Source organism: Diorhabda sublineata, chromosome 1, assembly GCF_026230105.1.
Source record: "Diorhabda sublineata isolate icDioSubl1.1 chromosome 1, icDioSubl1.1, whole genome shotgun sequence".
Classification (NCBI taxonomy): domain Eukaryota; kingdom Metazoa; phylum Arthropoda; class Insecta; order Coleoptera; family Chrysomelidae; genus Diorhabda; species Diorhabda sublineata.
The window spans coordinates 654,778-680,095 of record NC_079474.1 but is presented as its reverse complement, the minus strand read 5'-3'; the positions used below and the strand labels follow the sequence as shown (position 1 = coordinate 680,095).

The 25,318-nt window shown below is 34.5% G+C and overlaps 1 protein-coding gene across 1 annotated transcript in view; it reads right to left on the bottom strand.

The window, feature by feature from the left end:
* Positions 1-25,318, bottom strand: part of LOC130448736 (calcitonin gene-related peptide type 1 receptor-like) — a 59,488-nt gene that overhangs the window by 8,053 nt on the left and 26,117 nt on the right. The window contains exons 2-6 of the mRNA XM_056786235.1: positions 18,512-18,602; positions 16,569-16,810; positions 8,130-8,221; positions 2,432-2,558; positions 2,155-2,375 (exon numbers count right to left, since the gene is read on the bottom strand). Of these exons, the coding sequence (XP_056642213.1) occupies positions 2,155-2,375; positions 2,432-2,558; positions 8,130-8,221; positions 16,569-16,810; positions 18,512-18,599 (770 nt within the window). The 5' untranslated portion in view covers positions 18,600-18,602. The remainder of the gene's footprint in view (positions 1-2,154; positions 2,376-2,431; positions 2,559-8,129; positions 8,222-16,568; positions 16,811-18,511; positions 18,603-25,318) is intronic.

Genomic DNA, 25,318 nt, shown 5'->3' with positions numbered 1-25,318 from the left:
ATTTTAAATTTGATTATAAACGTTCTACCTCGTATATAATCGTTCGTAACTTTTTTACAAAGTATCGAACGCGGTTTATATATTTTTTTTGTTAATCTACACAAAAGAACGAACATTTTGAAAAAAACAAAAATCGAAAAATGTTCGTTTATTCATTTTTAACTCACTTTTTTTATTTTAAATTTGATTATAAACGTTCTACCTCGTATATAATCGTTCATAACTTTTTTACAAAGTATCGAACGCGGTTTATATATTTTTTTTGTTAATCTACACAAAAGAACGAACATTTTGAAAAAAACAAAAATCGAAAAATGTTCGTTTATTCATTTTTTAACTCACTTTTTTGATTTTAAATTTGATTATAAACGCTCTACCTCGTATATAATCGTTCATAACTTTTTTACAAAGTATCGAACGCGGTTTATATATTTTTTTTGTTAATCTACACAAAAGAACGAACATTTTGAAAAAAACAAAAATCGAAAAATGTTCGTTTATTCATTTTTAACTCACTTTTTTGATTTTAAATTTGATTATAAACGTTCTACCTCGTATATAATCGTTCGTAACTTTTTTACAAAGTATCGAACGCGGTTTATATATTTTTTTTGTTAATCTACACAAAAGAACGAACATTTTGAAAAAAACAAAAATCGAAAAATGTTCGTTTATTCATTTTTTAACTCACTTTTTTGATTTTAAATTTGATTATAAACGTTCTACCTCGTATATAATCGTTCATAACTTTTTTACAAAGTATCGAACGCGGTTTATATATTTTTTTTGTTAATCTACACAAAAGAACGAACATTTTGAAAATAACAAAAATCGAAAAATGTTCGTTTATTCATTTTTAACTCACTTTTTTTATTTTAAATTTGATTATAAACGTTCTACCTCGTATATAATCGTTCATAACTTTTTTACAAAGTATCGAACGCGGTTTATATATTTTTTTTGTTAATCTACACAAAAGAACGAACATTTTGAAAAAAACAAAAATCGAAAAATGTTCGTTTATTCATTTTTTAACTCACTTTTTTGATTTTAAATTTGATTATAAACGTTCTACCTCGTATATAATCGTTCGTAACTTTTTTACAAAGTATCGAACGCGGTTTATATATTTTTTTTGTTAATCTACACAAAAGAACGAACATTTTGAAAAAAACAAAAATCGAAAAATGTTCGTTTATTCATTTTTTAAGTCATTTAAAGATTCCATATAGTTTTCGTACTTTAAATGGTCTATAAAATCGAAAAATCGTCCGATTTCGATGATGTTTTTTTTAAAAATCTTTATTTTTTCGGCGGATTTATGAAAAAAAAATATATAAAACATCTCATTTGAAGATTTTTATAAGATTTTATTGTACAAACGATTTTATGTAAGAAAACACAAATTTTCATTATTTTTAAATGTAAAAACATGGTAAATCAACATTTTTGTATAATTTTTTTTAAATTTGTACGTTTTTATGTGTAGATTATGAAAAAAAAATATAACAACTTCATTTAATAATTAGGAAAAAAGTTATAAACAATTATAGTTTAATGAATGTATTTTCATGAACATTTAAAGCCCGGTAACCCCGAAAGTTTTAATTTTTTTTCATTCCAATGAATTTTTTCGTAAATCCGCCGTAAAAACGAAGATTTTAAAAAAAAATTCGACGAAATCGGACGATTTTTCGATCTTCTAGATCCAAAAAAACGAGGGGACCGCGAATATATAAAATTACCAAACACATACAGTAATTTTTACGGAAAAAAAATTACGTTAAAACGTATTTTTCATAGAAACGTCATAAATATCAAATTTTTCGAAAAAATTTTACATACAACGTACAAAATTCAATTATAAATGAAATTTCGTAGTATTAAAAAAAAATTACCCACCGTTTATTGTAGTTATTACAACATTTAGTTGAAAAAACAAAATTTTGAAACAAAATTCATCATGATTATACAACTTCCAAACTCCCATTTCCCTTTCCCAATTAATTACGTCAAGTATAATAAACGAGGGAGCGCGAAATTAAGAAAATATTCCCACCAGATCGACGAACACCTTTTTCCAAGTTTATACAACTCAAACTAAAAGTTTTTGGAGTTAAAATTCCTTGTGTAATATTCCGTTGAAAAAATTACCTTCTGGTGTCGCGCGTATAGAAAAATCTGATCGAATTATGCAGAATTATAATTAGAACCGGCACCCCCCATCCCAATCCGAAAAACCACCTCATGGTGCGTTCCTCCCTCACGAAAACCACCACCAACGCCATGTGCAGATGCAGACCTTCGCAAAACATCCACATGTAATTCGCTACCATGAAATACTCCTTAGATACATGTAGTATTTGACACCATAACTAAAATTAAACAAATCGGATAAATTCGATTCGTTTTTCTATTGGGAAAAACTTACCGGATTTGCTACTGGTACTTCGTAAAATGGAACGACTTCTTCGTACCAAATTATCCATAATACGTTATTCAATATAAACGATATAAATAATTGAGTATGGATGCGGATTCTGGTACATTTCAAAGTTCTGTAAAAATGATAAAAAATGCGGAATTTTTCGTAATAAAACAGCAAAAATCCGTGGAGATGCTTCAGGAAGCACCTCGTCCGGATCTAGAGATCGTGTATTAAAACCAGAATCGATTAAATTTTTTCCAACGTTTCATCACCATAAACGAAATCTGGGTTCATTATTTTACATCCGAACCAAAATAACAATCAAAATAATGGATTGAACCAGCAAAAACCGGCTCCAAAAAAGACAAAGACCGTTCCATCTTCGGACGAGGTCATAGAGTCAGTTTTCTGTAATAAACCATCAGATTTGTACGTTTCCTCGTTGCGTTAGGTACTTCTGGAACCACCCTCGTAATCGGAACGCCTCCAAATGATCTTGTATTGAAAAAACTTGATCCAGCAGACATAATAGGCGTTCCAAAAATCGCTGTATTTGGATATGACAAAGCGTTTTCTCCCAATGGAACAAAAACCGCGTCCGCGATATTTCCATCGAGTTTTTTCCAACGTTTCATCACCATAAACGAAATCTGGGTTCATTATTTTACATCCGAACCAAAATAACAATCAAAACAATGGATTGAACCAGCAAAAACCGGCTCCAAAAAAGACAAAGACCGTTCCATCTTCGGACGAGGTCATAGAGTCAGTTTTCTGTAATAAACCATCAAATTTGTACGTTTCCTCGTTGCGTTAGGTACTTCTGGAACCACCCTCGTAATCGGAACGCCTCCAAATGATCTTGTATTGAAAAAATTTGATCCAGCAGACATAATAGGCGTTCCAAAAAGTATTGTACGTCGCAAATTTGGACATGACAAAACTATGTTACCAAAAACGTTTCCGTCGAGTGTTTCGCACCGTTTCTTGACTATTTATGGAAAATGCGTCTATTACTACACACTTGAAGCAAAAAACAATCAAAATAATGGACTGAACCAGCAAAAACCGGCTCCAACGAAGACAAAGATCGTTCAAAACTGTAGGCATCGAATTTTTGTAATAAACCATCAAATTTGTACGTTTCCTCGTTGCGTTAGGTACTTCTGGAACCACCTTCGTAATCGGAACGCCTCCAAATGATCTTGTATTGAAAAAACTTGATCCAGCAGACATAATAGGCGTTCCAAAAAGTATTGTACGTCGCAAATTTGGACATGAGAAAACTATGTTACCAAAAACGTTTCCGTCGAGTGCTTCGCACCGTTTCTTGACTATTTATAGAAAATGCGTCTATTACTACACACCTAAAGCAAAAAACAATCAAAATAATGGACTGAACCAGCAAAAACCGGCTCCAACGAAGACAAAGATCGTTCAAAACTGTAGGCATCGAATTTTTGTAATAAACCATCAAATTTGTACGTTTCCTCGTTGCGTTAGGTACTTCTGGAACCACCCTCGTAATCCGAACGCCTCCAAATGATCTTGTATTGAAAAAACTTGATCCAGCAGACATAACAGGCGTTCCAAAAAGTGTTGTACGTCGCAAATTTGGACATGAGAAAACTATGTTACCAAAAACGTTTCCGTCGAGTGTTTCGCACCGTTTCTTGACTATTTATGGAAAATGCGTCTATTACTACACACTTGAAGCAAAAAACAATCAAAACAATGGACTGAACCAGCAAAAACCGGCTCCAAAAAAGGTAGAGACCGTTCCATCTTCGGACAAGGTCATGGAGTCAGTTTTTCGTAATAAACCATCAAATTTGTTCGTTTCCTCGTTGCGTTAGGTACTTCTGGAACCACCCTCGTAATCCGAACGCCTCCAAATGATCTTGTATTGAAAAAACTTGATCCAGCAGACATAACAGGCGTTCCAAAAAGTGTTGTACGTCGCAAATTTGGACATGAGAAAACTATGTTACCAAAAACGTTTCCGTCGAGTGTTTCGCACCGTTTCTTGACTATTTATGGAAAATCGATCTATTGCTACACACCTAAAGCAAAAAACAATCAAAATAATGGACTGAACCAGCAAAAACCGGCTCCAAAAAAGGTAGAGACCGTTCCATCTTCGGACAAGGTCATGGAGTCAGTTTTTCGTAATAAACCATCAAATTTGTTCGTTTCCTCGTTGCGTTAGGTACTTCTGGAACCACCCTCGTAATCCGAACGCCTCCAAATGATCTTGTATTGAAAAAACTTGATCCAGCAGACATAACAGGCGTTCCAAAAAGTGTTGTACGTCGCAAATTTGGACATGAGAAAACTATGTTACCAAAAACGTTTCCGTCGAGTGTTTCGCACCGTTTCTTGACTATTTATGGAAAATGCGTCTATTACTACACACTTGAAGCAAAAAACAATCAAAACAATGGACTGAACCAGCAAAAACCGGCTCCAAAAAAGGTAGAGACCGTTCCATCTTCGGACAAGGTCATGGAGTCAGTTTTTCGTAATAAACCATCAAATTTGTTCGTTTCCTCGTTGCGTTAGGTACTTCTGGAACCACCCTCGTAATCCGAACGCCTCCAAATGATCTTGTATTGAAAAAACTTGATCCAGCAGACATAACAGGCGTTCCAAAAAGTGTTGTACGTCGCAAATTTGGACATGAGAAAACTATGTTACCAAAAACGTTTCCGTCGAGTGTTTCGCACCGTTTCTTGACTATTTATGGAAAATCGATCTATTGCTACACACCTAAAGCAAAAAACAATCAAAATAATGGACTGAACCAGCAAAAACCGGCTCCAAAAAAGGTAGAGACCGTTCCATCTTCGGACAAGGTCATGGAGTCAGTTTTTCGTAATAAACCATCAAATTTGTTCGTTTCCTCGTTGCGTTAGGTACTTCTGGAACCACCCTCGTAATCCGAACGCCTCCAAATGATCTTGTATTGAAAAAACTTGATCCAGCAGACATAACAGGCGTTCCAAAAAGTGTTGTACGTCGCAAATTTGGACATGAGAAAACTATGTTACCAAAAACGTTTCCGTCGAGTGTTTCGCACCGTTTCTTGACTATTTATGGAAAATGCGTCTATTACTACACACTTGAAGCAAAAAACAATCAAAACAATGGACTGAACCAGCAAAAACCGGCTCCAAAAAAGGTAGAGACCGTTCCATCTTCGGACAAGGTCATGGAGTCAGTTTTCCGTAATAAACCATCAGATTTGTACGTTTCCTCGTTGCGTTAGGTACTTCTGGAACCACCTTCGTAATCGGAACGCCTCCAAATGATCTTGTATTGAAAAAACTTGATCCAGCAGACATAATAGGCGTTCCAAAAAGTGTTGTACGTCGCAAATTTGGACATGAGAAAACTATGTTACCAAAAACGTTTCCGTCGAGTGTTTCGCACCGTTTCTTGACTATTTATGGAAAATGCGTCTATTACTACACACTTGAAGCAAAAAACAATCAAAACAATGGACTGAACCAGCAAAAACCGGCTCCAAAAAAGGTAGAGACCGTTCCATCTTCGGACAAGGTCATGGAGTCAGTTTTTCGTAATAAACCATCAAATTTGTTCGTTTCCTCGTTGCGTTAGGTACTTCTGGAACCACCCTCGTAATCCGAACGCCTCCAAATGATCTTGTATTGAAAAAACTTGATCCAGCAGACATAACAGGCGTTCCAAAAAGTGTTGTACGTCGCAAATTTGGACATGAGAAAACTATGTTACCAAAAACGTTTCCGTCGAGTGTTTCGCACCGTTTCTTGACTATTTATGGAAAATGCGTCTATTACTACACACTTGAAGCAAAAAACAATCAAAACAATGGACTGAACCAGCAAAAACCGGCTCCAAAAAAGGTAGAGACCGTTCCATCTTCGGACAAGGTCATGGAGTCAGTTTTTCGTAATAAACCATCAAATTTGTTCGTTTCCTCGTTGCGTTAGGTACTTCTGGAACCACCCTCGTAATCCGAACGCCTCCAAATGATCTTGTATTGAAAAAACTTGATCCAGCAGACATAACAGGCGTTCCAAAAAGTGTTGTACGTCGCAAATTTGGACATGACAAAACTATGTTACCAAAAACGTTTCCGTCGAGTGTTTCGCACCGTTTCTTGACTATTTATGGAAAATCGATCTATTGCTACACACCTAAAGCAAAAAACAATCAAAATAATGGACTGAACCAGCAAAAACCGGCTCCAAAAAAGGTAGAGACCGTTCCATCTTCGGACAAGGTCATGGAGTCAGTTTTTCGTAATAAACCATCAAATTTGTTCGTTTCCTCGTTGCGTTAGGTACTTCTGGAACCACCCTCGTAATCGGAACGCCTCCAAATGATCGTATATTGAAAAAAATTGATCTAGCAGACATAATAGGCGTTCCAAAAATCGCTGAATTTGAATAGGACAGAACGTTTTCTCCCAATGGAACAAAAACCGCGTCCGCGATATTTCCATCGAGTTTTTTCCAACGTTTCATCACCATAAACGAAATCTGGGTTCATTATTTTACATCCGAACCAAAATAACAAACAAAACAATGGATTTAACCGGAAAAAACCGGCTCCAAAGAAGACAAAGATCGTTCAAAACTGTAGGCATCGAATTTTCGTAATAAACCATCAGATTTGTACGTTTCCTCGTTGCGTTAGATACTTCTGGTACCACCCTCGTAATTAGAATTGACATTAATCGTCGTGGATGATCGATCGGCATTCCAATAATCAAAACCAATACGAAATGGCCGATGTTTCTTCAATATTTGAAAAATTGAAGTTAAGATCGAATTATTGAAAAGAAAAAATATCAATTTCATCATGTTAACACTCCTCCATATTCTCCACGTCAAAATCGGTCCTTATTTTTTTGTTTCGAGACGTCATCATCGCCACGTAACTCTATTTTCAAAAATACTTAATCATCTTTCCAAAATTACGATTTTTCTTTTGTGGCTTTGAATAAATATCGTATCACCCTCGTATAATCGATGTCGTAAACTGGTACCGGAACGCAAGAAGTTCCCACAAAATCCGGTGAGTACTGGGCGCAAGTTCCAGCTCGTTACGGATGCCCGGGCATCAAAGACGACGACGAAACGGCCATATTGGGATCGGGATGCGGTTGGTGCATGAAAGAAGAAGAAACTGCACACCACGTCTTCAATAATCACACCGAACGCCATCGCCTTTTGTTATTATTTGTTGTTCCAGGAGGTGATCGCCTCCACGGAGGGTAAAAACGTGACTATTTTGAAAAATTTTCATTTTTCCATTGTAATTATAATACTGAACGTTCGAGCCTCCATATCAACCCGATCTAATTCCCCTTGATTACTTTTTGTTTCTAGACGTACTCTAATACAATGAAAAGCTCGTCGAAACTCAAAACTCGATGAGAAATAACTAATTTTCAATAAAGGGGCGTTAATTCGTAGAAAGCGAAGTGAAATCTACGGAATTTGAATTTTCCGGAACTTTTTCTTCGTTATAATATATTTTCGGTATTCGAGACGAAATCTCCGAGTCGACGTTTCGTTGATTTAACATTCGATAAAAGTGAAATGGCGCGGTCGCGTAGGATATTCCTCGAAAAGTATCACGGATTGATTTTACATTTTTTTTTTTGGTAAATCGTTCGTTCAAATGAAAAACGAAATGCAACAACTCTTACCTAAATGTTAAAAATATGGTTAGAGATATTAATAAAGCTGCTAATGATACCGAATATCCGATAACTGATAGTTTGTTCATGAATGTGAGAAACTGAAACAAAAATTACATCGTTAAAAATTTGATTATAGATCAAAATAACATAGTATAATCGACATCTCATTCTTTTTTACATATTTTCCGAAGAAAAATCTTCTGAAATTAATCTACCGATAGTAAATTATCGAAAAGAAGTTTGGAAATTTACGTCTAACCAATTTTTCCGTCATTGACGTGTTTAATTACAGTTAAATGGCGCGCTTAACTTTTTTTTATACAAATACGTTGTTCTTGGAAGATAATATCTCGTGCTGATGAGACCCACAGAAGCTATACAAGTTGTAATTATGCTTAACCCACATAGGAAAATGATAATTAAATATTTAACGTTTTCGAATTATCAATTTTAATTGCAATAACACTGCGTATTTAATTTAGATACGAATATCAATTTTTTTTTTGAATAAATTATGTAAATAAGCAGGAATATCGCGTTATATTTATTTGGAGGATTCGATTTTTTTGTTTTATTGTCGTTGGATTTGTACAATATGAAGTGTTTTTCGACTTTATGCTTTTCATTGTGTATAGGTGAGTTTAAAAAAATTAATTTGTTCATATAAATGAAGTTTGATGACTGATAAATTTTCGGTAAAGTTTTTAATACAAATTCATGTTTTTTTTTTAACTTTTTTCAATAATGGCAACTTTGCATTTTGAACTTTTATCGATTAAGGGATTATCTTTCATTAGTTTCATTAGAATCCTTGCATTTTGATAATAAAGTCTGCAATCCTTTTGATAATTATTTGGTAGTAGAATTTATAGATTTCATTGGACGCTTTTTCAGAATCCTTGATTTCTATTTCCTTTTTACTTTCTAGTCTTTTTTTCACAATAAATTCCCAATTTCTACATCCTTTTTTTGCCTTTTTGACAATGGAATCCTTGTTTTCCAGTTTCGTTTCTAGTTTCCTTTATATTTCCTTTTATAATCCTTGATATTTCTATATCCTTTTTCGACATTATTTCAAAGGAATCCTTGTTTTATAGTCTCCTTGTTTTTCACAATAAATTCTCAATTTCTACATCCTTTTTTTGCCTTTTTGACAATGGAATCCTTGTTTTCCAGTTTCGTTTCTAGTTTCCTTTATATTTCCTTTTATAATCCTTGATATTTCTATATCCTTTTTCGACATTATTTCAAAGGAATCCTTGCTTTGTAGTCTCCTTGTTTTTCACAATAAATTCCCAATTTCTACATCCTTTTTTTGCCTTTTTGACAATGGAATCCTTGTTTTCCAGTTTCGTTTCTAGTTTCCTTTATATTTCCTTTTATAATCCTTGATATTTCTATATCCTTTTTCGACATTATTTCAAAGGAATCCTTGTTTTATAGTCTCCTTGTTTTTCACAATAAATTCTCAATTTCTACATCCTTTTTTTGCCTTTTTGACAGTGGAATCCTTGTTTTCCAGCTTCGTTTCTAGTTTCCTTTAGACTTCCTTTTATAATCCTTGATATTTCTATATCCTTTTTCGACATTATTTCAAAGGAATCCTTGCTTTGTAGTCTCCTTGTTTTTCACAATAAATTCCCAATTTCTACATCCTTTTTTTGCCTTTTTGACAATGGAATCCTTGTTTTCCAGTTTCGTTTCTAGTTTCCTTTATATTTCCTTTTATAATCCTTGATATTTCTGCATCCTTTTTCGACATTATGACAAAGGAATCCTTGCTTTGCAGTCTCCTTGTTTTTCACAATAAATTCCCAATTTCTACATCCTTTTTTTGCCTTTTTGACAATGGAATCCTTGTTTTCCAGTTTCGTTTCTAGTTTCCTTTATATTTCCTTTTATAATCCTTGATATTTCTGCATCCTTTTTCGACATTATGACAAAGGAATCCTTGCTTTGCAGTCTCCTTGTTTTTCACAATAAATTCCTTATTTCTACATCCTTTTTTTGCCTTTTTGACAGTGGAATCCTTGCTTTCCAGTTTCGTTTCTAGTTTCCTTTATATTTCCTTTTATAATCCTTGATATTTCTATATCCTTTTTCGACATTATTTCAAAGGAATCCTTGTTTTATAGTCTCCTTGTTTTTCACAATAAATTCTCAATTTCTACATCCTTTTTTTGCCTTTTTGACAGTGGAATCCTTGTTTTCCAGCTTCGTTTCTAGTTTCCTTTATATTTCCTTTTATAATCCTTGATATTTCTGCATCCTTTTTCGACATTATGACAAAGGAATCCTTGCTTTGCAGTCTCCTTGTTTTTCACAATAAATTCCCAATTTCTACATCCTTTTTTTGCCTTTTTGACAATGGAATCCTTGTTTTCCAGTTTCGTTTCTAGTTTCCTTTATATTTCCTTTTATAATCCTTGATATTTCTGCATCCTTTTTCGACATTATGACAAAGGAATCCTTGCTTTGCAGTCTCCTTGTTTTTCACAATAAATTCCTTATTTCTACATCCTTTTTTTGCCTTTTTGACAGTGGAATCCTTGCTTTCCAGTTTCGTTTCTAGTTTCCTTTATATTTCCTTTTATAATCCTTGATATTTCTATATCCTTTTTCGACATTATTTCAAAGGAATCCTTGCTTTGTAGTCTCCTTGTTTTTCACAATAAATTCCCAATTTCTACATCCTTTTTTTGCCTTTTTGACAATGGAATCCTTGTTTTCCAGTTTCGTTTCTAGTTTCCTTTATATTTCCTTTTATAATCCTTGATATTTCTGCATCCTTTTTCGACATTATGACAAAGGAATCCTTGCTTTGCAGTCTCCTTGTTTTTCACAATAAATTCCTTATTTCTACATCCTTTTTTTGCCTTTTTGACAGTGGAATCCTTGCTTTCCAGTTTCGTTTCTAGTTTCCTTTATATTTCCTTTTATAATCCTTGATATTTCTATATCCTTTTTCGACATTATTTCAAAGGAATCCTTGCTTTGTAGTCTCCTTGTTTTTCACAATAAATTCCCAATTTCTACATCCTTTTTTTGCCTTTTTGACAATGGAATCCTTGTTTTCCAGTTTCGTTTCTAGTTTCCTTTATATTTCCTTTTATAATCCTTGATATTTCTATATCCTTTTTCGACATTATTTCAAAGGAATCCTTGTTTTATAGTCTCCTTGTTTTTCACAATAAATTCTCAATTTCTACATCCTTTTTTTGCCTTTTTGACAGTGGAATCCTTGTTTTCCAGTTTCGTTTCTAGTTTCCTTTATATTTCCTTTTATAATCCTTGATATTTCTATATCCTTTTTCGACATTATTTCAAAGGAATCCTTGTTTTATAGTCTCCTTGTTTTTCACAATAAATTCTCAATTTCTACATCCTTTTTTTGCCTTTTTGACAATGGAATCCTTGTTTTCCAGTTTCGTTTCTAGTTTCCTTTATATTTCCTTTTATAATCCTTGATATTTCTATATCCTTTTTCGACATTATTTCAAAGGAATCCTTGCTTTGTAGTCTCCTTGTTTTTCACAATAAATTCCCAATTTCTACATCCTTTTTTTGCCTTTTTGACAATGGAATCCTTGTTTTCCAGTTTCGTTTCTAGTTTCCTTTATATTTCCTTTTATAATCCTTGATATTTCTATATCCTTTTTCGACATTATTTCAAAGGAATCCTTGTTTTATAGTCTCCTTGTTTTTCACAATAAATTCTCAATTTCTACATCCTTTTTTTGCCTTTTTGACAGTGGAATCCTTGTTTTCCAGCTTCGTTTCTAGTTTCCTTTAGACTTCCTTTTATAATCCTTGATATTTCTATATCCTTTTTCGACATTATTTCAAAGGAATCCTTGCTTTGTAGTCTCCTTGTTTTTCACAATAAATTCCCAATTTCTACATCCTTTTTTTGCCTTTTTGACAATGGAATCCTTGTTTTCCAGTTTCGTTTCTAGTTTCCTTTATATTTCCTTTTATAATCCTTGATATTTCTGCATCCTTTTTCGACATTATGACAAAGGAATCCTTGCTTTGCAGTCTCCTTGTTTTTCACAATAAATTCCCAATTTCTACATCCTTTTTTTGCCTTTTTGACAATGGAATCCTTGTTTTCCAGTTTCGTTTCTAGTTTCCTTTATATTTCCTTTTATAATCCTTGATATTTCTGCATCCTTTTTCGACATTATGACAAAGGAATCCTTGCTTTGCAGTCTCCTTGTTTTTCACAATAAATTCCTTATTTCTACATCCTTTTTTTGCCTTTTTGACAGTGGAATCCTTGCTTTCCAGTTTCGTTTCTAGTTTCCTTTATATTTCCTTTTATAATCCTTGATATTTCTATATCCTTTTTCGACATTATTTCAAAGGAATCCTTGTTTTATAGTCTCCTTGTTTTTCACAATAAATTCTCAATTTCTACATCCTTTTTTTGCCTTTTTGACAGTGGAATCCTTGTTTTCCAGCTTCGTTTCTAGTTTCCTTTATATTTCCTTTCATAATCCTTGATATTTCTGCATCCTTTTTCGACATTATGACAAAGGAATCCTTGCTTTGCAGTCTCCTTGTTTTTCACAATAAATTCCCAATTTCTACATCCTTTTTTTGCCTTTTTGACAATGGAATCCTTGTTTTCCAGTTTCGTTTCTAGTTTCCTTTATATTTCCTTTTATAATCCTTGATATTTCTGCATCCTTTTTCGACATTATGACAAAGGAATCCTTGCTTTGCAGTCTCCTTGTTTTTCACAATAAATTCCTTATTTCTACATCCTTTTTTTGCCTTTTTGACAGTGGAATCCTTGCTTTCCAGTTTCGTTTCTAGTTTCCTTTATATTTCCTTTTATAATCCTTGATATTTCTATATCCTTTTTCGACATTATTTCAAAGGAATCCTTGCTTTGTAGTCTCCTTGTTTTTCACAATAAATTCCCAATTTCTACATCCTTTTTTTGCCTTTTTGACAATGGAATCCTTGTTTTCCAGTTTCGTTTCTAGTTTCCTTTATATTTCCTTTTATAATCCTTGATATTTCTATATCCTTTTTCGACATTATTTCAAAGGAATCCTTGTTTTATAGTCTCCTTGTTTTTCACAATAAATTCTCAATTTCTACATCCTTTTTTTGCCTTTTTGACAGTGGAATCCTTGTTTTCCAGTTTCGTTTCTAGTTTCCTTTATATTTCCTTTTATAATCCTTGATATTTCTATATCCTTTTTCGACATTATTTCAAAGGAATCCTTGTTTTATAGTCTCCTTGTTTTTCACAATAAATTCTCAATTTCTACATCCTTTTTTTGCCTTTTTGACAATGGAATCCTTGTTTTCCAGTTTCGTTTCTAGTTTCCTTTATATTTCCTTTTATAATCCTTGATATTTCTATATCCTTTTTCGACATTATTTCAAAGGAATCCTTGCTTTGTAGTCTCCTTGTTTTTCACAATAAATTCCCAATTTCTACATCCTTTTTTTGCCTTTTTGACAATGGAATCCTTGTTTTCCAGTTTCGTTTCTAGTTTCCTTTATATTTCCTTTTATAATCCTTGATATTTCTGCATCCTTTTTCGACATTATGACAAAGGAATCCTTGCTTTGCAGTCTCCTTGTTTTTCACAATAAATTCCCAATTTCTACATCCTTTTTTTGCCTTTTTGACAATGGAATCCTTGTTTTCCAGTTTCGTTTCTAGTTTCCTTTATATTTCCTTTTATAATCCTTGATATTTCTATATCCTTTTTCGACATTATTTCAAAGGAATCCTTGCTTTGTAGTCTCCTTGTTTTTCACAATAAATTCCCAATTTCTACATCCTTTTTTTGCCTTTTTGACAATGGAATCCTTGTTTTCCAGTTTCGTTTCTAGTTTCCTTTATATTTCCTTTTATAATCCTTGATATTTCTGCATCCTTTTTCGACATTATGACAAAGGAATCCTTGCTTTGCAGTCTCCTTGTTTTTCACAATAAATTCCTTATTTCTACATCCTTTTTTTGCCTTTTTGACAGTGGAATCCTTGCTTTCCAGTTTCGTTTCTAGTTTCCTTTATATTTCCTTTTATAATCCTTGATATTTCTATATCCTTTTTCGACATTATTTCAAAGGAATCCTTGCTTTGTAGTCTCCTTGTTTTTCACAATAAATTCCCAATTTCTACATCCTTTTTTTGCCTTTTTGACAATGGAATCCTTGTTTTCCAGTTTCGTTTCTAGTTTCCTTTATATTTCCTTTTATAATCCTTGATATTTCTATATCCTTTTTCGACATTATTCCAAAGGAATCCTTGTTTTATAGTCTCCTTGTTTTTCACAATAAATTCTCAATTTCTACATCCTTTTTTTGCCTTTTTGACAGTGGAATCCTTGTTTTCCAGTTTCGTTTCTAGTTTCCTTTATATTTCCTTTTATAATCCTTGATATTTCTATATCCTTTTTCGACATTATTTCAAAGGAATCCTTGTTTTATAGTCTCCTTGTTTTTCACAATAAATTCTCAATTTCTACATCCTTTTTTTGCCTTTTTGACAATGGAATCCTTGTTTTCCAGTTTCGTTTCTAGTTTCCTTTATATTTCCTTTTATAATCCTTGATATTTCTATATCCTTTTTCGACATTATTTCAAAGGAATCCTTGCTTTGTAGTCTCCTTGTTTTTCACAATAAATTCCCAATTTCTACATCCTTTTTTTGCCTTTTTGACAATGGAATCCTTGTTTTCCAGTTTCGTTTCTAGTTTCCTTTATATTTCCTTTTATAATCCTTGATATTTCTGCATCCTTTTTCGACATTATGACAAAGGAATCCTTGCTTTGCAGTCTCCTTGTTTTTCACAATAAATTCCCAATTTCTACATCCTTTTTTTGCCTTTTTGACAATGGAATCCTTGTTTTCCAGTTTCGTTTCTAGTTTCCTTTATATTTCCTTTTATAATCCTTGATATTTCTGCATCCTTTTTCGACATTATGACAAAGGAATCCTTGTTTTATAGTCTCCTTGTTTTTCACAATAAATTCTCAATTTCTACATCCTTTTTTTGCCTTTTTGACAGTGGAATCCTTGTTTTCCAGCTTCGTTTCTAGTTTCCTTTAGACTTCCTTTTATAATCCTTGATATTTCTATATCCTTTTTCGACATTATTTCAAAGGAATCCTTGTTTTATAGTCTCCTTGTTTTTCACAATAAATTCCCAATTTCTACATCCTTTTTTTGCCTTTTTGACAATGGAATCCTTGTTTTCCAGTTTCGTTTCTAGTTTCCTTTATATTTCCTTTTATAATCCTTGATATTTCTATATCCTTTTTCGACATTATTTCAAAGGAATCCTTGTTTTATAGTCTCCTTGTTTTTCACAATAAATTTTCAATTTCTACATCCTTTTTTTGCCTTTTTGACAGTGGAATCCTTGTTTTCCAGTTTCGTTTCTAGTTTCCTTTATATTTCCTTTTATAATCCTTGATATTTCTGCATCCTTTTTCGACATTATGACAAAGGAATCCTTGCTTTGCAGTCTCCTTGTTTTTCACAATAAATTCCCAATTTCTACATCCTTTTTTTGCCTTTTTGACAATGGAATCCTTGTTTTCCAGTTTCGTTTCTAGTTTCCTTTATATTTCCTTTTATAATCCTTGATATTTCTATATCCTTTTTCGACATTATTTCAAAGGAATCCTTGTTTTATAGTCTCCTTGTTTTTCACAATAAATTCTCAATTTCTACATCCTTTTTTTGCCTTTTTGACAATGGAATCCTTGTTTTCCAGTTTCGTTTCTAGTTTCCTTTATATTTCCTTTTATAATCCTTGATATTTCTGCATCCTTTTTCGACATTATGACAAAGGAATCCTTGCTTTGCAGTCTCCTTGTTTTTCACAATAAATTCCCAATTTCTACATCCTTTTTTTGCCTTTTTGACAATGGAATCCTTGTTTTCAAATCTTCATTTTTCAACATTAGAATCCTCGATTTCTAAACTTCTTTTGGAACTTTTACTTTTTGTTTTCAAAAATAGTTTGTTGTAGACTATTTTCAATATTAAAAACTTCGTTTTTTTTCTGTATTAAACCGATAAAATCTTTTACAGGATTACTACACACAACGTTCAATTTAGTAACTAGTGCTCCCAGCATATCACCAACCGAAGATCAAGGACTAACAGGAAGTTATTCAAACAATTCAACAACGCCCTCTAGAGACAACAACATTTTTAGTTTTTTGTACAATTTCCTACCGCCCCTTTTCGGCCCTCATATTGACGAACCGCCTTTCGTAAAATTACCTACCATCAATTGGGGCGATTGGCCTACGTTCCCACCCCTACCCACTCTACCAGGATGGCCATTTCCGACCCTACCATCAGTACCATTACCTCCCATACTCGACATTTTCGGATAAATCATCGTGATACAATTAACGCGATGTTATTAATAAAATATGTGTAAAAACAAAATTTATTTACCTCCAGTTCATCCAAATTAATGCATCGCGTGTAATCAACGTACGGTATTGAGGTACCATTCACCGATTTGATGTACCAACTACCATTCGACAAACATTCTTTGAACATCAATTGAGAACGATCGAGTCCGGCTACTTCGGGACACGAACGATTCACGATCGTACCCGGGGCAGTTTCCGGCCAACATATTTCCGTATCCGCCATGTAGTATAAATTCGTATCGAATACTTCGGGGCAGTAACCTAAAAACGAATATTAATTGCAAAACACGATTGAGGAATGAAAAATAACGTTTACTCCCCGTATAAAATCAGTCCAAGTGGACTGATCATCTCCACGAATAAAAACATCGAATCGTAGTTCATTTGTATAAAAAAAAGAACTTTCGAAGTTGTTTTAAACGAATGGGGTACGAAAAGGTATCAGTTCAAGTCTGGTATCACGTTTAAACCAAACATTTTACTCGTCTTTTTACGTTTTATTGTTTAATAATCAGTTATAGCAAGTTAACGAATGGAATAATGGAAAAAATATCGTTTCTGAATTATAGGACTTTAAAACTGAACCTTGGGGGGTTGTAATGGGTTTATTAGCTTAACCTTAGTAAAAAAAAACGAAAGAAAATTAATAAAAACGGCTATTTTAAATTAAATGCTATTAATAGCAACCGGAGGGGTGGGTAGCTGAGTTTCCTGTTGGGTTTCGGGACGAGGTGCCATCTATAGGCGAGCCAGGAAGTAAATAATCGTTTTTTCGGTACTGTAGTTGTTAGTTTCGACGGTACGAATCTTATAGAGCGTCTAGAAATCATTTAGAATGTAGAAATGTATTTTTCGATCGGTTTTTTTAACAAAAACAATTTTTTTTCGTACAACTCGATGAAATTTATGGTTCAGAGGATGTGTAGATTTTTGGATCGTTCGCCATAACGAAACATTCTAAAGAAAATAACGTTTACTCCCCGTATAAAATCAGTCCAAGTGGACTGATCATCTCTACGAATAAAAACATCGAATCGTAGTTCATTTGTATAAAAAAAAGACTTTCGAAGTGGTTTTAAACGAATGGGGTACGAAAAGTTATCAGTTCAAGTCTGGTATCACGTTTAAACCAAACATTTTATTCGTCTTTTTACGTTTTATTGTTTAATAATCAGTTGTAGCAAGTTAACGAATGGAATAATGGAAAAAATATCGTTTCTGAATTATAGGACTTTAAAACTGAACCTTGGGGTTTCGTTTTGGGGATATATAATATTTACAGGGGGATCGTAGAAAGTTTTATATTGAGGTAGATGGATTTAAATGCTATTAATAGCAACCGGAGGGGTGGGTAGTTGAGGGTTTCGATACGAGGTGCCATCTATAGTCGAGCCAGGAAGTAAATAATCGTTTTTTCGGTACTGTAGCTGTTAGTTTCGACGGTACGAATCTTATAGAGCGTCTAGAAGTCATTTAGAATGTAGAAATGTATTTTTCGATCGGTTTTTTTAACAAAAACAATTTTTTTTCGTACAACTCGATGAAATTTATGGTTCAGAGGATGTGTAGATTTTTGGATCGTTCGCCATAACAAAACATTCTGAAGAAAATTAACTTAAATTGTAATTATCCATCAAAAATACTTACAGGGGGTTTAAAAATGAGAAATATTCGCAACTAGGATATTAATTACCGGTTAGTTTAATATTTTGGTAAACAAGGATTGTTCCAGGAGGAAAAGGACCCTATAAAAACCAATTTATGACTCGATTAGTTAACAACAAACGTATTTTATCAATTTTAGGGCGTAATAAATAACTTAAAACTAAACTAATTGCAAATAGAAGTAATCAAGGACGTTAACAAGGACTATGCTTCAATAATTTGGGGTTTTGCAGGATTAATAACAAAATTCTAATAAAAGATTGATTATTTCGTGATTAAATGACAGATTTGACTTACCAGGTGTTGTGTTTCCCAGTCCACATTCGAAATATAGTTTGCTAGTGTTTAAATATCCTTGAAGATCCTGCAACGAATTTAAATCCATATTCTGGAAAGAAAAACGTGTATTCGTAACGATTAAAAAGTTATAAATGAAATAAAATGTTTATAAATACATTATTTTCGATAATTTAACGAAATATTCCGTCTAAAATTACGAAATTTTGTTTTAATATTGTTTCCGAAATGTTTATTTTCATTTTGAGCGCCTATTTATGATTCGAAAGCGTCTCGTTTACTTTCGAATAACGTTGAAACTTTACGAACGTTTTATTAAAGTCTCCGACCAAATTTTTTTGTAATAACAGAATTTTTCTCGTTATAATCAAATCAAAGTGTCAATAACGCTTTTTATTAGAAAATAATTTTCATATTTTCAAACTTAGTACATCGTAAATATCGTCACCATAAACAAACGTCACAAAAATTTGACTTATATACGAGGGTTGTTTAAAAATGTCCGATCACAAAATGAATCACCGCGAAAAATCATTCAAAAATCGTAATTTAATTTCCGAAATGGTACAAATACGCACCAGGATGTATTTTGAAACATTCGGTTTAGTAAAAGGTCGTGAGGTACTGGAAATTTCTGAAAAATTTCTCAAGAAAATTTGAGATAAACGAATTTCGCACTTCGAATCAATTAACCATCCGCCTAATTCATCAGAACTGACTTTTTGTGACTTTTTCCCGTTTTCTAATCTTCGAGAATGAAGAAATCATTAATACAGTTTTTAGAAACACGGATCTTTCGATCTAAATCACCAACGTAGCTATAGAGAATCCGGAATAATCGCATTGGACTTATCGAAGGCTTTTGACAGAGTTTGGGACGTCTATCTTCTAAATAAACTAATATAATACTGTTTATCAACCTCAATCGTCGATTAGCTTGGTAGCTAAATCAAATATCGATCCATTCAATTTTTTATTAGGCAACAACAAGTCTGATCAAGTATAATGCACCGCGACTCGGGATTTGGTTCTTTCTGGACGCTTCTTGGGTGTTTAGGTTAGGAGTTAAGGTCAAAATGGAGTATTCCCACGCATTTGGTGCTCATCTTCGAAGCAAATCCTGAAGAAGATCGATTCAATACCATAAAGAACGATTCAATGTAAAGGCGATCCAGAATTGGCCAAAAACTACCTAGAGCAGTATTTGCAAGACCTACTACACAGGTAAACGTGGTTCTTGATCACCTAGTTCGACCTGCAGACGTCCAGGACATTCTTGTCTTTGGAGAAGCTGTGGAATCGGCTACCAAGGCACGTTAAACACCAATAGAAAGCTTCTACTCCTTTGCAAGGTCTAGATAATTCCACCTTTGGAGTATTACTGAGTATTTGGTGCTCGTCTTCGAAGCAAATCCTTAAGAAGCTCGATTCAATACCATAAAGAACGATTCAATGTAAAGGCGATCCAGAATTGGCCAAAAACTACCTAGAGCAGTATTTGCAAGACCTACTTTACAGGTAGACGTGGTTCTTGAGCACCTAGTTCGACCTGCAGACGTCCAGGACGTTCTTGTCCTCGGAGAAGCTGTGGAATCGGCTACCAAGGCACGTTAAACACCAATAGAAAGCTTCTACTCCTTTACAAGGTCCAGATATGTCCACCTTTGGAGTATTGCCACGCATTTGGTGCTCGTCTTCGAAGCAAATCCTTAAGAAGCTCGATTCAATACCATAAAGAACGATTCAATGTAAAGGCGATCCAGAATTGGCCAAAAACTACCTAGAGGAGTATTTGCAAGACCTACTACACAGGTAGACGTGGTTCTTGATCACCTAGTTCGACCTGCAGACGTCCAGGACATTCTTGTCTTTGGAGAAGCTGTGGAATCGGCTACCAAGGCACGTTAAACACCAATAGAAAGCTTCTACTCCTTTACAAGGTCCAGATATGTCCACCTTTGGAGTATTGCCACGCATTTGGTGCTCGTCTTCGAAGCAAATCCTTAAGAAGCTCGATTCAATACCATAAAGAACGATTCAATGTAAAGGCGATCCAGAATTGGCCAAAAACTACCTAGAGCAGTATTTGCAAGACCTACTTTACAGGTAGACGTGGTTCTTGAGCACCTAGTTCGACCTGCAGACGTCCAGGACGTTCTTGTCCTCGGAGAAGCTGTGGAATCGGCTACCAAGGCACGTTAAACACCAATAGAAAGCTTCTACTCCTTTACAAGGTCCAGATATGTCCACCTTTGGAGTATTGCCACGCATTTGGTGCTCGTCTTCGAAGCAAATCCTTAAGAAGCTCGATTCAATACCATAAAGAACGATTCAATGTAAAGGCGATCCAGAATTGGCCAAAAACTACCTAGAGGAGTATTTGCAAGACCTACTACACAGGTAGACGTGGTTCTTGATCACCTAGTTCGACCTGCAGACGTCCAGGACATTCTTGTCTTTGGAGAAGCTGTGGAATCGGCTACCAAGGCACGTTAAACACCAATAGAAAGCTTCTACTCCTTTACAAGGTCCAGATATGTCCACCTTTGGAGTATTACCACGCATTTGGTGCTCGTCTTCGAAGCAAATCCTTAAGAAGCTCGAATCAATACCATAAAGAACGATTCAATGTAAAGGCGATCCAGAATTGGCCAAAAACTACCTAGAGGAGTATTTGCAAGACCTACTTTACAGGTAGACGTGGTTCTTGAGCACCTAGTTCGACCTGCAGACGTCCAGGACGTTCTTGTCCTCGGAGAAGCTGTGGAATCGGCTACCAAGGCACGTTAAACACCAATAGAAAGCTTCTACTCCTTTACAAGGTCCAGATATGTCCACCTTTGGAGTATTACCACGCATTTGGTGCTCGTCTTCGAAGCAAATCCTTAAGAAGCTCGAATCAATACCATAAAGAACGATTCAATGTAAAGGCGATCCAGAATTGGCCAAAAACTACCTAGAGGAGTATTTGCAAGACCTACTACACAGGTAGACGTGGTTCTTGATCACCTAGTTCGACCTGCAGACGTCCAGGACATTCTTGTCTTTGGAGAAGCTGTGGAATCGGCTCCCAAGGCACGTTAAGCACCAATAGAAAGCTTCTACTCCTTTACAAGGTCCAGATATGTCCATCTTTGGAGTATTGCCACGCATTTGGTGCTCGTCTTCGAAGCAAATCCTTAAGAAGCTCGATTCAATACCATAAAGAACGATTCAATGTAAAGGCGATCCAGAATTGGCCAAAAACTACCTAGAGCAGTATTTGCAAGACCTACTTTACAGGTAGACGTGGTTCTTGAGCACCTAGTTCGACCTGCAGACGTCCAGGACGTTCTTGTCCTCGGAGAAGCTGTGGAATCGGCTACCAAGGCACGTTAAACACCAATAGAAAGCTTCTACTCCTTTACAAGGTCCAGATATGTCCACCTTTGGAGTATTGCCACGCATTTGGTGCTCGTCTTCGAAGCAAATCCTTAAGAAGCTCGATTCAATACCATAAAGAACGATTCAATGCAAAGGCGATCCAGAATTGGTCCAAAACTACCTAGAGCAGTATTTGCAAGACCTACTACACAGGTAGACGTGGTTCTTGATCACCTAGTTCGACCTGCAGACGTCCAGGACATTCTTGTCTTTGGAGAAGCTGTGGAATCGGCTCCCAAGGCACGTTAAGCACCAATAGAAAGCTTCTACTCCTTTACAAGGTCCAGATATGTCCACCTTTGGAGTATTACCACGCATTTGGTGCTCGTCTTCGAAGCAAATCCTTAAGAAGCTCGAATCAATACCATAAAGAACGATTCAATGTAAAGGCGATCCAGAATTGGCCAAAAACTACCTAGAGGAGTATTTGCAAGACCTACTTTACAGGTAGACGTGGTTCTTGAGCACCTAGTTCGACCTGCAGACGTCCAGGACATTCTTGTCTTTGGAGAAGTTGTGGAATCGGCTCCCAAGGTACGTTAAACACCAATAGAAAGCTTTTACTCCTTTACAAGGTCCAGATATGTCCACCTTTGGAGTATTGCCACGCATTTGGTGCTCGTCTTCGAAGCAAATCCTTAAGAAGCTCGATTCAATACCATAAAGAACGATTCAATGTAAAGGCGATCCAGAATTGGCCAAAAACTACCTAGAGGAGTATTTGCAAGACCTACTACACAGGTAGACGTGGTTCTTGATCACCTAGTTCGACCTGCAGACGTCCAGGACATTCTTGTCTTTGGAGAAGCTGTGGAATCGGCTCCCAAGGCACGTTAAGCACCAATAGAAAGCTTCTACTCCTTTACAAGGTCCAGATATGTCCACCTTTGGAGTATTGCCACGCATTTGGTGCTCGTCTTCGAAGCAAATCCTTAAGAAGCTCGATTGAATACCAGAAAGGGCGATTCGACTTCTAGGCGATCCAGAATCGACCAGAAACTTGGATAGCTTCGAGTACAATGGAAAAATCACAGATCTGACAAACAGATCCAAACAGGTGTTCTTCAAAACCGTCCAATATAATCCCAGCTAGATTTGCAGCACCAAGTTCGAGCTGCAGATACCTAGAACGTCAAATTATACAAAAGTCGAAGATTCCACGCAACCATCACCACTCGGAACTACTTTTGTGGTTGATTTTTCCAAAAACGTTTTCACTTCAACAAATTCCTTTTCGAAAATTAGTTTTTTCGTGGCTCGTCGGGGTATCTACAACCAAATGATTTCAAATTACTTCCACTGCACAGAATCTGCGTTTCTACTTTATTTTGACACCATATAGATTGAAAAAAACAGATTCCGTTCTGAAAATTAACGAAATATAAATATTTTAATATACAAAAAATTGATGATAAATTGGCAACTTCAAAGCATTTTAATGCAAAATTTAAATCATATAAATCGACATGGAAATTTATTTGTGACGGCGTCAATATAATTTTTCGAAAGCGAATTTTCCAATAGATCCGAAAATACATACGGAAAATTCGTTTTTCGTACACGTTACACACAAATATCCGATTGTATGTGACACAGTCTTAATAGCGCGGATCTATTTTTATTTTGTTTATACTAATTTCAATGCAAACTAAGTGTATATATATATATAATTCTAGACAAAAATTACGTCGTCGAAAATAATATTTACGTTATTTTTTTATAACAGTATCTGTAATGTTTATATTCCGTATCAAATATACCAGATAATTACAAGATTATTGTAATTTATTACATTTACTAATAAAAAAATGACATTAAGATATTGCGGCTACATGATTTTTGTACTAGATGGCGTCATAGGTACTAAAATAGTCCTCTAACTGACCTTTAAGGGCCTGGATCGCTACTACACCTCGAAGTTCAAAAAAGAAAGTTCCTAACCTAACTTTTCGGTTAGTAGTTTGACATTTATTTGTTTTTTTTTTTCAAACTTTAAGCTCTAATAAAGTATTTTTCCTACACCAGGACGCGTAAAAATAAAATGTCGAACACACCAGATATGGTTACAACTTTAGTTTGGTAACACTGATTGACATTTGACGTGTTGTCATACGAATGACATTTGTTGTTCGAAAATTCGATGTATATCGATTGAATTGTCGCATTTATTAAATATCGGCGGCGTTTGTGTTAATCGGTTATGAATTTGTTGAAAAAACTCGGACTTTATTAGGGTGTTGGCAATTAATTAAGCGACGTATTACCTTAAGGGGTAGGGCGGTGTTTACTTTCTATAAAGCTCGGACAACACCCATGCCCATAATATTATAATCTACTATAACAGATTTTCCGGGGAGAAAGCAGGAAAATTTGTTGTTATATCGCGAGAAAAACCGCTCGAAAATACGGAGGAATTCTTAAATAAAAATTAAATTGGACGGAAACGATAATTTTTACCGCATCCTTCCGGCGAGTGTGTTGATTTTCAATGTAATTTTAAATTGAAGGAAATGTCGGAAAGTTTTGTAAATATTTCGATCAAGCGATAATCGGAATAATAAAAAACGTTTAAAAAAATATAAACGATTCAATAGATAGACTACATGATGATGAATTTACACATCCTGGATAATGAGCGAAGAAACAAAAAGCGAAATAATAGTAAAAGAGATGAAAAGATTGAAGGAAATAGCGGTGAAAACGAAGAAGATATAGAGAAAGGAGAAGAGGAAGAGCCAGGAAAACTTGGAGCTACAAACAAGTAGCAGAAAAGCAAATAAACAGATTGCAGGAAATGAATGAAGTAGTAAAGGATCGAAAAGGGTGGAAAACGTATAGAAAAAGTGGATGAAAACATATTTTTTTTGTACGGGCAAGAGATATCAGAAATTTGTGCTTGCAACCTAAGTTTCGTTGGAACTTATTGGAGAATTCGAGGAAATTATTAGAGATGCTTTCCTATCTATAATTTTCTCATTTTAGTAACGTAGAAAATCAAGAAATTACCAAATAACAGTAAAATTTTGATAAAACGATCATTTGTCGAATTTCCTTATCAGAAAACGTCGAATTTCCTTATCAGAAAACGTCGAATTTTCTCATCAACAAACGTCGAATTTTCTCATTAGAAAACGTCCAATTTTCTCATCAGAAAACGTCGAATTTCCTTATCAGAAAACGTCGAATTTTCTCATTAGAAAACGTCGAATTTCCTTATCAGAAAACGTCGAATTTTCTCAACAGAAAACGTCGAATTTCCTTATCAGAAAACGTCGAATTTTCTCATTAGAAAACGTCGAATTTCCTTATCAGAAAACATCGAATTTTCTCATCAGAAAACGTCGAATTTCCTTATCAGAAAACGTCGAATTTTCTCATTAGAAA